Genomic DNA, 11,401 nt, shown 5'->3' on the forward strand with positions numbered 1-11,401 from the left:
CATATAAGACAAAATAACAGATTTAAATGAAACAGAGACATGAATGGAATAATATCAAGAACAAGATGTGCAACTCTTTTTGCTCTGCTCTAATTTATTTTTTCCTTTTTGTCTCCTTTCTTAAAGATAAAAATTATTTATATTTGAAGTCTACAACATGATGATTTGAGATATATATATATATATATATATACTAAAATGATTACGACAGGCAAGCAAATTAATATATCTTGTCCTCACATAGGTACCATGTTATGTGTGTGATAAGATCATCTGAAATCTACTTTTTTAGCATATTTCCATTCTTCAATACATTATTAACTATAATCGTCACAGTGTACCTTAGGTCTCCAGGCATATTCTTCCTACCTAACTGTAACTTTGTACTTTTTGACCGACATTCCCCCATTTCCTCCACCTCCTCACCCTGGATAACTACCATTCTACTCTCTGCTTCTACACATTTTACTTTTTCAGCTTCTTTATGAGATGATGCAGTTGTTTTTTTTCTTTCTGTGTCTACCTTAATTAATTTAGCGTAATGTGCTCCTGTTTTATCCATTCGTATTCACGAATGGCAATATCTCCTTTTTTGAGTCTAAATAATAATCAGAATGTGTGTGTGTGTCTCACAATTTCTTTATCTATCATCTGTCAACAGACACTTAGGTTGTCTCCATTTCTTGGCTATTGTGAATATCACTGCCATGAACGTGGGAGTGCAGATATTTCTTCCAAGTACTGATTTCATTTCCTTTGGGTATATATCCAGAAGAGGGGTTGCTGGATGATGTAATAGTTCTATTTTCAGTTTTCCGAAGAGCCTTCATCCTGTTTTCTACAATGGCTGTACCAATTTACATTCTTATCAACACTATACAAGGATTTTCTTTTCTCCACATACTAGTCACCAGTTGTTATCTTTTTATTATTTTGATAATAGCCATCCTAACAGGTGTAAGATGATATCTCACTGTGGTTTTGATTTGCAGTTTCCTGATGATCAGTGATGTTGAGTACCTCTTATTGTACCTGATGGTCATTTGTATGTCATCTTTAGATAAATGTCTATTCAGATCTTTTGTCCATTTTTTAATCTTGTGGTCACTTAAAACTAATCCTTTGTTTTCAAGTCCCAAGGGACCTGCGGCCATCAAATCTCAGGGCTGGGTGATTTGGAAGCCAGTCTCTCAGGTGGCTGTGTGGTCCAAACCCTTCACTCCACAGGGAGAAGCTGGGATTTGGAAGTCCATCCCCCCCCCCCCCAAGTTGGAAGGAAGGTCCTGTGCCAAGAAAGGGGTTTACAGCATGAGTGTGTCTCAGCTTTCCCTACCCATTTCAATATTTTCTTAGTTGCCGGATGTGTAGGAGTCTTTAGGTTAGTTTCTGGATTTTTCTCAGAAGGAACTGATCTGGGTGTAGCTATTTGGTGCATCCAGAGGAGGCGGAACCAAGAGCCACCTATTCCTCCATTTTACTCTTCAATTGCTTAATTACCTTCCCCATGAATCTTAAGCAGTGATTTTAGGACAAGGTCTTATTTTTCCTTGAAATGTCTCCCTTTTATGAAAATGTCTTAAATCTATTTGTTAATCTGAGACAGAATCTGGCTAAAAGCCACGAGACTTAAACTCACTCTTCCTCTCCCATTTTGTGCATTTTTGCCAGGCAAGTGACTAAGGGACAAGCTGAGACTGAATTAATGACTGTCTTTCCACATATATTGACCTTCATTCCAATTAGTAACTTGGCATAACTGAGATTAAGCTGATTATTTTAACATAATTCCTAGCAAACATTTTACTGCTGAAGTCAAACCCAGTATTTAATAACAGCAATGTGCTTTGAATTTTGCACCTTATTTCCTACTCCAAAATAAGTGGCAGTTTAAAAGCAAGTACTTCCAATGAGATGAGGTTCTCAAAGTTATCTCGCCTGCTTTTGATACCCTCTCCTCTTTTCCGTAGACGAGAGTCTCAAATGCAAATGAGGAAAAGCAAATATGTAAAGAATACCCACAGGGATGGCTGTGACTTAGCCTACAGCAGCGGCCAGAGGCGGCCAAACTTCTAGCCACGTTTGCTGGTTTGGACCCCGAAGGCAGAGCTGCTTATGAAAAAATAATAAATTGTGTTGGTATGTGATTAAAAGCAGAAGTCATAACCTTCAGAGAAACAATAATGATATTAAGGATATTGTCAACTTTTGAAAAGCTAAGAGTAGGAACTTCTGATTAAAGATAGTTGAATAAAAACATTTTCACTTCACTTCTCTCACGTGAGACATCTTAAAGCCAGTTAAAAACATAAGAAGGGAAACAAAAACTCCATCTTCAGTGTAACTTGGACGTTGCTACAACCGGTAACCGCAAAGTCCACTTACCAACTACTTGATGTCTGGGCTGATAAAGTCCTCCCCCGACCTTAAACGTGATGATTTGCTCCAGATCAAGAGTCGTAATCCTCAAAGGCAGAAGCCAAATAACTCGAATGGAGCATATTACCTAGGAGCTCAGGTGGGAAACAGGAGAGACAGGAAACGGGGCTTTAGAGATTCAGGCCAGTAACACAGAGCAGCCGGGGAGTGTAGCTGACGCCGCCATCATGTTATTAACCATCTGGAACCTACTTCCGCGCTGGCGAATTCACTCCTGAGAGAAATACTGACATGCCACAGGCCGAGGAGGTGGAGGAGGCCTGGAGTGTCACAACAGACAATCTACGGCTCAGTGATGGGCTGGGCAATACACCAATCTAGTTTTTGAGGAGAAAATGGGGAGATGTACGCCCCCCCCCCGCCAGGCCTAAGGAAATAAGAGATTTGATACCACAAGCCTAAGTGGAGGATGCGGTCTAGTCCTCACCAAACACACTTGGTGACCTGCAGGTAGTCCGAATCATTCAAAGATGTGAGAATGATAGTTAGGAAGAACCCAGGCTGTGCATAAAAAGCACCCCCGCCAGCATCAACCGAGAGAGAAAAATAGAAGGCTGATGAACATACCTTAATGAGAGGAATTACCCAGAAAAACACACGAAGAGTTCAAACCAAAGGTTCTCCTGGTTTCAGAGAAGTTAAGAACAAAAGAAAGAGAGAAAAGATTGCTGATTGAACAGTCACATATAGCTTTGCTCCTTCCCAAAGTCCCACTAAATCTACAGCAAAAATGATGTTTCTCTTAAAAACATACCCACAAAGAGGATATCAGCCTAGAAATCTCGGAACCTAGAAAACAGACGTGTGGAAACTGACTTAGCAGACATAATAAAACCCATTTTAAATCTGTGGGATAAGCTGAGAGTGATGTGGTTTTACATCACAGAATTCTCAAAAAGCATAGGAGTTGGCTGTGCCAGGAACCTCTGAAACTGGGGGGAAAGACAGGCACTTGTGTCCAGGGAGAACTGAGAAAAGCAGGAAGAGGCCGAGCAAGGAGTCACTATAGTTTGTAATTAGCCTTTTAGTTTTTATTGACTTCTAAACTATAGGCATGTTTTAGTTTCATAAAATAAGTATTATTTAAAATAAATAAATAAATAAATAAATAAATAAATATTTTTTTAAAAAAAGAAATAAAAGGGCTTCCCCCCAAAAGAGATTATCATATAAAAGAATGAGATCGATAAACTGGACTTGCTCAGGAATAAGATGGGAAAAAAAAAAGCAAACCCTGAAACATCAGAGATTAAATATGCTGAGGCAGCCCTCCAAACGGAATAAATACAGCTAAAAACCCCAATAATTTATTTTTAAAAAAGCAAACATGAGCAAACCATAAAAAACAGAAAGAAAATGTTTTTCAATATAAAAAAATGGTTGTAGCAAAATGATATATACAGCAGACAAGTAAAACTTCCACATAGACCCTGTAGGACCTCCTCAAGAAGAAAGAGAAAGAATTCTTCAGGAAAAAACTATGCATGGGTATAAGAGAAGAAAATTTTCTTCAGAGATTTGAATCTATGGATCAAGACTGTAATCCCAGAAACACTACTGTAAGAACAATTAAATCAAGATATCGCGTTGAAGTGACGGAACATTGGTAATAATCACTAGACAACCGGGTAGACAACACAAACCGTGTGTGGCCTGAGGCTGGCGGTGTGTGTCTTTGCGGGGGAGCGGGGGGGTGGGGGGGGTGGGGAGGGGCAGGAAGGACTAAATAAAGCTGCTGACCGGGTGGGGGCGCTTCCTCAGTGCCAGGTACCAGCTAAATCCTGTCTATTCATTCCTCCTCCGTCTTTAACCCTATCAAGCTAGAAAGGAGCGGATTCAAAGCCAGGTCACTGTGACACCAGCGACCAGCCCTTAACCATTAGTCTACAAGGCACAGACCAGCTGTCTCCGAAGGTCGAATAAGGAGGGCGTTGAGTGAGGAGTGGCAGGGATCGGTGACAGAAGCCACTGTTTCTATGTAATCTTTGGGGATCTTAGCGTGGATTCACATAAGAATATCCGAACTAACCAGCAACAGAACTTGTTTTGACAACGACGGTTTCTACGTACCAAACGGCTTTTGCCCATGACTGTGGTGCGTTACAAGCCTGTTCCCATTTTTTACCAGATCAATTCCTAATTTTTCCTCCCAGCAGTCTCCCCACTCCCACGACAGTCCCCCAGTATCTCTTGAAAGGATTTCTCAGGCAAAATTACCATCTTACTCACTTTTGGCCCAACTTTGGCACCAAAAATCTTAAGAAAAACAAATTCATTTCCAGATCCTAAAAAATATTGACAGCTATAAAACAAACACTATTTATAGCACTTAGCATGACAACATGAAAATGTGCCTCCTAATAAATATTATTTGAGGACAGTCAAAAGAGTTATTTTATAAAATTATAAACTTCAAAGTGATTTCTGATAACTTTATATATAAACAACAGAGTCCCTCAACATTCTACATCCTATCTTTCATGCACACACGAGTGTATTGAAAGTATAATACAATATGTAACCTGTTCTCTCCCAGGAGAAGCCTTGAGTGGTGACAGTGACGTGCGGTTCCCTGACACGCTGGGAAGATGGCTGATCTTCACCTCTAACCCCACTTCTCTAGGGTTCCTTCCTTAAGATACCAATGCAACTTTTGGGCCAAAACTTTATGCACATGTTAGTGTGAATTGTTTTTGTCCTAATATAAGACAACACTTGACTGAGGCCACTCGAGGAACAGGAGTTTTGACTGGGGCTGAGAGGAGGGAAATTGGTTTTTGAAGATGGGTTGGAAGATGATGGCAACCTGGGACTCTTTGTAGCCAGAAGACAATTGACGATCTTGGAGTCAACGAAAGAGACTAATCAGAGGAAAGTGGATTCAGAATGCAATATAGAACAGGAAAAAGTTTCAATTTTGCCTAACCATAGGCAGCAAGCAGTATTCCCAAAACATTAAAATCTGTTGAAACTCCTATGACCGAATTAACATATCAGACTGAAAATCTAAAATTCTCCCCATTTTCTCCCAATGTCTTCATCTACTTCAACCCAGTTCTTTGATTTCAGTCAATGTATCATTATCCAAAGTAGCTTCTCTCCCATCAGGAAAAAAAGAGAACAATGAAGATTTCTGCATTTGCTCCTTTATCTACTAACTTGTTATTCAAAGAACTTTAGAACCTTTGCCATTGGGGGAATGCACACATCCTACTGTAGTATTAAAAATGTTGGAGCCTGTTGATCTCACAACCAATTTTCATCTTGCTGCTAGATGTGACTCCAGCATTGTGAAGCTTTCTGGAGACATTCACTTCATCAGGCACGAGCACCGGAGAACTGAAAAAACAATTCAAGATTTTATGTCTGCCTTAGAAACTGTTTCTAAGAACTTGGATGTGAAGGTAACTGAAAATATTTGGAACTCTTATGTTATGTGTTACTGCCAGAAGATCATTATAGCTTATCAAAATGCCTAGTCAAGTGGTAATATTTCAAAAGAACTCTTTTCTTCCAAAGAGTTTTGTTTTTTTTTTTAAAAGATTTTATTTATTTAACAGAGAGGACAGCCAGCGAGAGGGGGAACACAAGCAGGGGGAGTGGGAGAGGAAGAAGCAGGCTCATAGCAGAGGAGCCTGATGTGGGGCTCGATCCCAGAACGCCCGCCCTGAGCTGAAGCCAGACGCTTAATGACTGTGCCACCCAGGCACCCCACTTCCAAAGAGTTTAAATATGACAGCTCGTGCATAGATACCATGAGCACTGTCAGCCCGATTAACATATATTTAATGAGTGTCTCCTATTCCAACACAGCCACCCATTGCGAGCCTGTGCTGCTTGATTCCACTGCTGCTGCTGTTCCCTTACTCTCTGGGTTTTCCTCAAAGATTGTAGAACCAAAGATTATAAGCAAAGTAATTTCCCATGGAAGCTATTATTATTAAAGACACGAGCTAAATGTGAGTTGATGATGTTATATCCCTACAGTAGGTTGTGTCTCTCACAAAATAATATACAAATCCTCCACTGGCCTGGTTTTAAAGGCCACCTCTACACTGGCCCCTGCTTAGCTCTTCAGCTCACCCCATGTTTCCTGGCTTACCCCTCACGCCTACTGAACAAGCTGCTGGTAGGTCCCTACTCACTCTAAGATATTGTATGGCCTCCATATTACTTGTGCTCTTTTCTGCCTGAAATGCCTCTCGTTTCTCATCTTCCCAGTCAATGGTTTAACTAAAGGAGCTAATGCAAATTCTTCTGTGTCCTACTTTGTCACATCTTTATTTATTTACTTATTTGAGAGTGCATGAGAGCAGGGAGCAAGTGTAGAGGCAGAGGAAGAGGGAGAGAGAGAATCTTAAGCAGGCTTCATGCTCAGTGTGGACCTCAATGTGGGGATCAATCTCAGGACCCTGAGATCATGACCTGAGCCAAAAATCAAGAGTCAGATGCTTAACCACTGAGCCACCCAGGCACCCCACTTTATCACATATTTCATGTAACAATAAGCACATCTCCTCTGAAGTCATTTGGGCAGAACAAAGTGGAAATCCTTTGGGAACTGGGGGGAGATCAGTGTTTGGTTATTTGTTCATAGGATCCAGTTTAACAAGAGCAGAAGTGTCACAGGGGCACATGGTTTGCTGTAGTCCCGTTTGCCTCACCTGGCCCACACCCATACACCCATCTAGTTAATCCTAATAGTGTTTTGGTTGATTCTCTTTGCTTTTCAAAATATTCAGTCATATCAACAACAAACCATAACCACTTTATCTCTGGTTTTCTGATTTAAAACCTCAGTACTTTTTTTCGTAAAGCCATGACCAGAACTTCCAGGTCGCTGTTAAATACAGTGTGTTGGTCATAAATGGTCATGAAGTGCTGGACCATAAAATGGTCATAGAGGACAGCTTCTCTAGTTTCTGATTATACTGGAGATGCCTTTGTTGTTTGCTGTTGGCTGTTGCTTTGATATATGTTTAACCACGTTAAGGAAGTATCCATCAATTCCTACTTACTTCCATTAGTATTTATTAGTATTTAGTCTTTATTAGGACTGAATATTTAACTTTACAAGTTGCCTTGTATACATCAACAAATGCCTAAATCCTCATATTAGTTGTTTTCTGGTTTGGGTTTTTATTTGTTCACCTGTGTACATCTTTGGACTTCTAAATGTGCTATGTCAATACATTTCCCAATACTGAAACATTCCAGCATTTTCTGCCATACGGTCATTGTGTAGTCATTCGGCTAAGTTCAAAAGTGACATTGACTATAGTTCCTCCTTAGTTTTTTTTTTTTTTTTTTTTACAGTGATACATATGATATGTATGGTTCACAAATCAAATCTATGTAAGAAAATACAGGGGTGCCTAGGTGACTCAGTCAGTTAAATGTTCGACTCTTGATTTCAGCTCAGGTCATGATGTCAGGGTCATGGGATTGAGCCCTGCATTGGGCTCCATGCTCAACAAAGAGTCTGCTTGAGACTCTCTGTCTCCTGCTCCCTCTTCCTTCACACCACTCCCACCGCAGTGCACTCTCACTCTCAAATAAATAAATCTTAAAAAAAAAAAGTCTACACTGAGAATTTTTGTGCTCACTTCTGTCACCAATTATCACATTCTTTCATTTCCTCATTGAAAACCATTTTTATTATGCTGTTGTGGATCCTTTCCATATGCCTTTAGGCAGATATAAGCAAGTGCAAATATATTCTTATTTCCTTCTTTTTACAAAATAGATAGCATATTATATATATATTACTATGCACCTATTTTATCTTTTTTAATTTAAATTTCACTCAGTTAACATACAGTTAACATGCAGTGCAATATTGGTTTCTGGAGTAGAATTCAGCGATTCATCACTTACATACAACACCAGGTGCTCATCACAGATATACCCTCCTTAAGACCCTTCAGCCATCTATCCCATTTCCCCCACCCACCTCCCTCCATCAACCCTCAGTTTGTTCTCTATCGTTAAGAGTCTCTTATGGTTTATTTTCCTCTCTCCCTCCCTCCACTCTCCATACGTTCATCTGTTTTCTTTCTTAAATTCCACATATGAGTGAAATCATATGATATTTGTCTTTCTCTGACTTATTCCACTTAGCATAACACACTCTAGCTCCATCCACATTGTTGCAAATGGCAAGATTTCATTCTTTTTATGGCTGAGTAATATTCCATTGAATGAATATATATATATATATATATATATATATATATATATATATATATATATATATATATATTCATTCAAGTTTCTGTGGTGTGTGTGTGTGTGTGTATGTATATATATTCTGTGGTATATATATATATATGTGGTGTGTATATATATATTCTGTAGTATATATATGTGGTATATATATATTCATTCTAGTTTCTGCAGTATATATAAACCACATCTTTTTTTTTTTTAAGATTTTATTTATTTGATAGAGACACAGCGAGAGAGGGAACACAAGCAGAGGGAGTGGGAGAGGGAGAAGCAGGCTTCCTGCTGAACAGGGAGCCTGATGTGGGGCTCGATCCCAGGACCCTGGGATCATGACCTGAGCCGAAGGCAGATGCTTAATAACTGAGCCACCCAGGCGCCCCTAAAGCACATCTTCTTTATCCATTCATCAGTTAATGGACATTCAGACTCTCTCCATAGTTTAGTTGTTGGTAATGCTGCTATAAACATCAGGGTGCAATGTACCCCTTCAAATCTGTATTATATCCTTTGGGTAAATGCCTAATAGTACAATTGCTGGGTCAGAGGGTAGGTAGTTCTATTTTTAACTTTCCAAGGAACTTCCGTACTGTTCTCCAGAGTGGCGTTTCTCCAGTTTGCATTCCCACCAACAGTGCAAGAGGGTTTCCCTTTCCCCACATCCTTGCCAACACCTGTTGTTTCTTGTGTTGTTGTTGTTAGCCGTTCTGACAGGTGTGAAGTGGTATCTCATTATCGTTTTGAATTGTATTTCCCTGATGATGAGTGATGTTGAGCATCTTCTCAAGTGTCTGTTAGCCATCTGATGTCTTCTTCGGAAAAGTGTTCATGTCTCTGCCCATTTCTTAACTGGATTATTTGGTTTTTAGGGCATTGAGTTTGATAAACTCTTTATAGATTTTGGATACTAACCCTTTATCCAATATGTTGTTTACAAATATCTTCTCCTATTCTATAGGCTGCCTGTAGTTTTGTTGTTGGTTTTCTTCACTGTGCAGAAGTTTTTTTTATCTTGATGAAGTCCCAATAGTTCATTTTTGCCTTTGTTTCCTTGCTTCTGGCAACATGTCTAGTAAGAAGTTGCTACAGCTGAAGTCAGAGAGGTTTCTATTTTCTCCTTGAGGATTTTGATGGACTCCTGTCTCACATTTAGGTCTTTCATTCTATTTTTTCTAACTAAACAAATATATGCGGGAGATCAGACAATTAGTACATGGAGAGCTTCCTCATCGATTTTACAACTGTGTACTCTTCCTGTCTGTATAATAGCTCATTTAACCAATTTCTCGCAGATGGATATTTGGGCTATTTTTAATATTTCTCTCTTTCAAATCAATGCTGCAGTGTATAACCTTGCACTTATGTCAGTGTGTGTGTGTGTGTGTGTGTTTGTGTGTGTATAGGTATGTTTGTGGGACCAACACCCACAAATGTAATTGCTGGGTCTAAGTACATGTTTGTTATTTTGGAAGATCTTGCTCTCTGTGGGGCTTTAATCATACTGCACAGCCACCAACAATGTGGAAAACGTCCTGTGTCCCCCGTGCCTCACCAATGGTGCTGACTTTTGAATTTTACCGTTCTCATAGGAAAAAGATAGTGATAGTCTCCATGTTTCACTTAGTTTTTCTTATTGTGAATAAGGTTCGTATCTTCAAGACTATTTGTATTTCTTTTTCAGGAAGCTGTCTGTTCATCTCTTTTATCCATTTCCCTATTAGTCTGTTTTTCTTTTCCTTCTCAATTTCGAGGAGCTCTTTATATGTTAGGGAGATGAGCCTTTCTCTATGATCTGATCTTAAATACATTTTCCCAGGTTGTCATCTGTTTTTTGACTTTCGGCATGCTTACGTTCTCTATTTGTAGCTAAATTACCAAATTTTTTCTTTTGTGACTTCTTTTAAGTCACACTTAGAAAGAAATTCCCCATACAAAGGCCTGAATTACTCAATATTTTCTTCTACCACTTTCATGGCTTTACTATTTATATTTAAATTCTTGATACATTTGGAGTTTTTCCTAATAATGTGTCTTAATCATTATTTTAATCATTGAAGCCTTATAGTACTTTAATTTTTTTAAATTTATTTCTTCATTGTAGAGAGAGAAGGGGAGAGAGAGCACGTAAGTGGGGGGAAGGGCAGAGGGAGACAATCCGGAGCAGTCTCCCGCTGAGCACAGAGTCCAATGCAGGGCTCAGTCTCAAGACCCATGAGATCATGGCCTGAGCAGAAACCAAGAGTTGGACGTTAACCCAACAGAGCCACCCAGGTGCCCCAGTACTTATAATACCTGGTACAGACTCTAGTCCCTTTCACTGCTTTCTTTTCTCCCTTTTCGTCGTAATCAATATTTTAAAATCAGTTTGTCTAGTCCCAGCAAAATAAATCAATACATTCAATTTTAATTTTTATTGAAATCATGTTAAACTTATAAATTACATTGAGAATTGACAGAGTAGGGGCGCCTGGCTGGCTCAGTTAATTAAGCAGCTGCCTTCAGCTCAGGTCATGATCCCAGGGTCTTGGGGAGCCTGCTTCTCCCTCTGCCGCTCCCCCTGCTTGTGCTCTCTCTCTCTCTCAAATAAATATATAAAATCTTTAGAACTGACAGAGTGATAATGCTGAATGTTTTATCCAGAACATAGTGTGCTTCCTATTTGCGCAAGTTTGCTTTTCTATCCTTCAGGAGTGGTTTCAAATTTTCCTCATGTATGTATCATCTTCAGGGTATTTTGGGA

General features: G+C 39.4%; 1 protein-coding gene across 1 annotated transcript in view; it reads left to right on the forward strand.

Moving 5' to 3' along the window:
- The window catches only part of FAM81B (family with sequence similarity 81 member B), a 56,410-nt gene that overhangs the window by 27,484 nt on the left and 17,525 nt on the right, over positions 1 to 11,401 (forward strand). Inside the window, 1 exon segment of the mRNA XM_026498439.4 lies at positions 5,711 to 5,840. Within this exon segment, the coding sequence (XP_026354224.2) occupies positions 5,711 to 5,840 (130 nt within the window).

The sequence above is a fragment of the Ursus arctos genome, unplaced genomic scaffold (assembly GCF_023065955.2).
Source record: "Ursus arctos isolate Adak ecotype North America unplaced genomic scaffold, UrsArc2.0 scaffold_5, whole genome shotgun sequence".
Taxonomy (NCBI): domain Eukaryota; kingdom Metazoa; phylum Chordata; class Mammalia; order Carnivora; family Ursidae; genus Ursus; species Ursus arctos.